The 1911-nt window shown below is 42.9% G+C and overlaps 1 protein-coding gene across 1 annotated transcript in view; it reads left to right on the forward strand.

Moving 5' to 3' along the window:
* Positions 1 to 1007: 1007 nt before the first annotated feature.
* DDX17 (DEAD (Asp-Glu-Ala-Asp) box helicase 17) overlaps positions 1008 to 1911 on the forward strand; it is a gene marked incomplete at its 5' end in the record, with an annotated part of 12809 nt that continues 11905 nt past the window's right edge. Inside the window, one exon of the mRNA XM_010134120.1 lies at positions 1008 to 1158. Within this exon, the coding sequence (XP_010132422.1) occupies positions 1008 to 1158 (151 nt within the window). The remainder of the gene's footprint in view (positions 1159 to 1911) is intronic.

Below are 1911 nucleotides of genomic sequence, written 5' to 3' on the forward strand. Positions count from 1 at the left end.
TTGTTTACTTTCTGTTCACTCTTGTTTTTCATTTGAGGCATACTACTTGATAAGAAAGGAGGGGAGACAGAGGAGGAGGCAGTGAAGTAGCTATTATTTTGTAAAACTAACTTTGACAGAGATTAAAGGAACATGCAATTAAAGATTTTTCTCATCCCTCTCATCTAGCCATGTTTTAAGTGTACTTAAAGTGTACTGATGCTTAAGTGTCAGTTTTAAGAAAAGGTAAGTGCTGTAGTTGTACCCAAAGTATTATTGGGAGGAAGGGAACCTTGAGGTAGAAACCTAGAGACGTGAGCTTAAGGCAGTGACTTACAAATGGCCATACTGGAAGGACACGCTCGAGTGCGTCCAGAGAAGGACGGTGAAGCTGATGTAGGGTCTAGAGCACAGGTCCTGTGAGGAGCAGCCGAGGGAACTGGGGTGGTTTAGTCCGGAGAAAAGGAGGTTCGGGTGAGGTCTTTCCACTCTACAGCTGCCTGAGAGGAGGTTATAGTGAGGTGGAGGTTGGCCTTTTCTCCCGAGGAACAAGTGATAGGACAAGAAGAAATGTCTTCGGGTTGCACCAGGAAAGGTTTAGGTTGGGTATTAGGAAAAATTTCTTCACTAAAAAGGTGGTAAATCACTGGAACAGCCTGCCCAGGGAAGTGGTTAAGTCAGCATCCCGGGAGGTGTTTAAAGGACACGTAGATGTGATGCTGAGGGACGTGATTTAGTGGTGACCTGGCAGTGCTGGGTTAATTAACAGTTGGACTCAATGATGTCAGAGGTCTCTTCCAACCAAAATGATTCTGTGAAACTTTAAGATGGTCTTGGATTTAGAACTGGCTTAGAGCAGCGTTATGTTACTTCAAGAAGTTGTATACCATCAGAGTGATTGGAGGGGGGGTAACTTCTGCTAGAATGTTGTGCTTATGTGTCAGCTTGGATGTGGAATATGCTTAAACCTGTAAATTCCAGAGTAATTAAATACTCCTGGTTTTTATAACTAACATTGACATTCCCAGGTTTGGAGCAAGTCGTGGAGGTCCTCTTCCTCCGAAGAAATTTGGTAATCCGGGAGAACGTTTACGTAAGAAAAAATGGGATTTAAATGAACTGCCCAAGTTTGAGAAGAATTTTTATGTGGAACATCCAGAAGTGGCCAGGCTTACTCCCGTAAGTATTCCATTCTGTCTGTTCTGTTTTGCTTACAACAGAAAATGTCACAAGTGGAAAAACTCGTCCTAGGAAGTCTGGGACAGCGTGTAATAGACCTGTCTCTTCATTAAGCTTGTTGGTGTGTGTGTGTACTCTGCAGGATACTGGTTCTATTTGCCTTCAGTATTTAACATTAGCAAAGTTGATTCTTCTACTCTTAACTGGTTTTATAGGAGATATTTTACATTTGGTTGTTTGTAATCATCAAAATGCTTGTCTGGTCTAGGTATTTGTCAGTATCAGTAAGACTTGTAGAACTTGGGAGTTGCAGTACTGGTGAGACCATGAAATAATCTAAAATAATGAACTAAGAGTGGCAGAAGAGAATGAGAAATGCTTGAAAATAGTATTTTCTCATAATAATAATCGGGACTGAAAGAGTCCGTGGGAGATCTCTAGTCTAATCCTCTGCTCAGAGCAGAGCTAACTGCAAAACTAGACCAGATTGCTTAGTGCCTTGTCCTTTTGGGTTTGAATATCCCTAGGGATGAGGAGAGTTTATATCCTCTGTTGGTGGCTGTCCCAGGGCAATGTTTCTCATGTTATCCCCTCTCCCCCATAAGTATCTTCTCTACAGCAATCCATAGTCGTTCAAAGTAGCAGTTAAGTTCCTGTTAGTCCTCTCGTTCTCAAGCTAAACAAATCCAGCACGCCCAGTTTCTCTTTGCACCACCTGTACTCCAGCCTCTAGCTTTCCGCCCCCCCCCCCGC

The sequence above is a fragment of the Buceros rhinoceros genome, unplaced genomic scaffold (assembly GCF_000710305.1).
Source record: "Buceros rhinoceros silvestris isolate BGI_N320 unplaced genomic scaffold, ASM71030v1 scaffold11404, whole genome shotgun sequence".
Classification (NCBI taxonomy): domain Eukaryota; kingdom Metazoa; phylum Chordata; class Aves; order Bucerotiformes; family Bucerotidae; genus Buceros; species Buceros rhinoceros.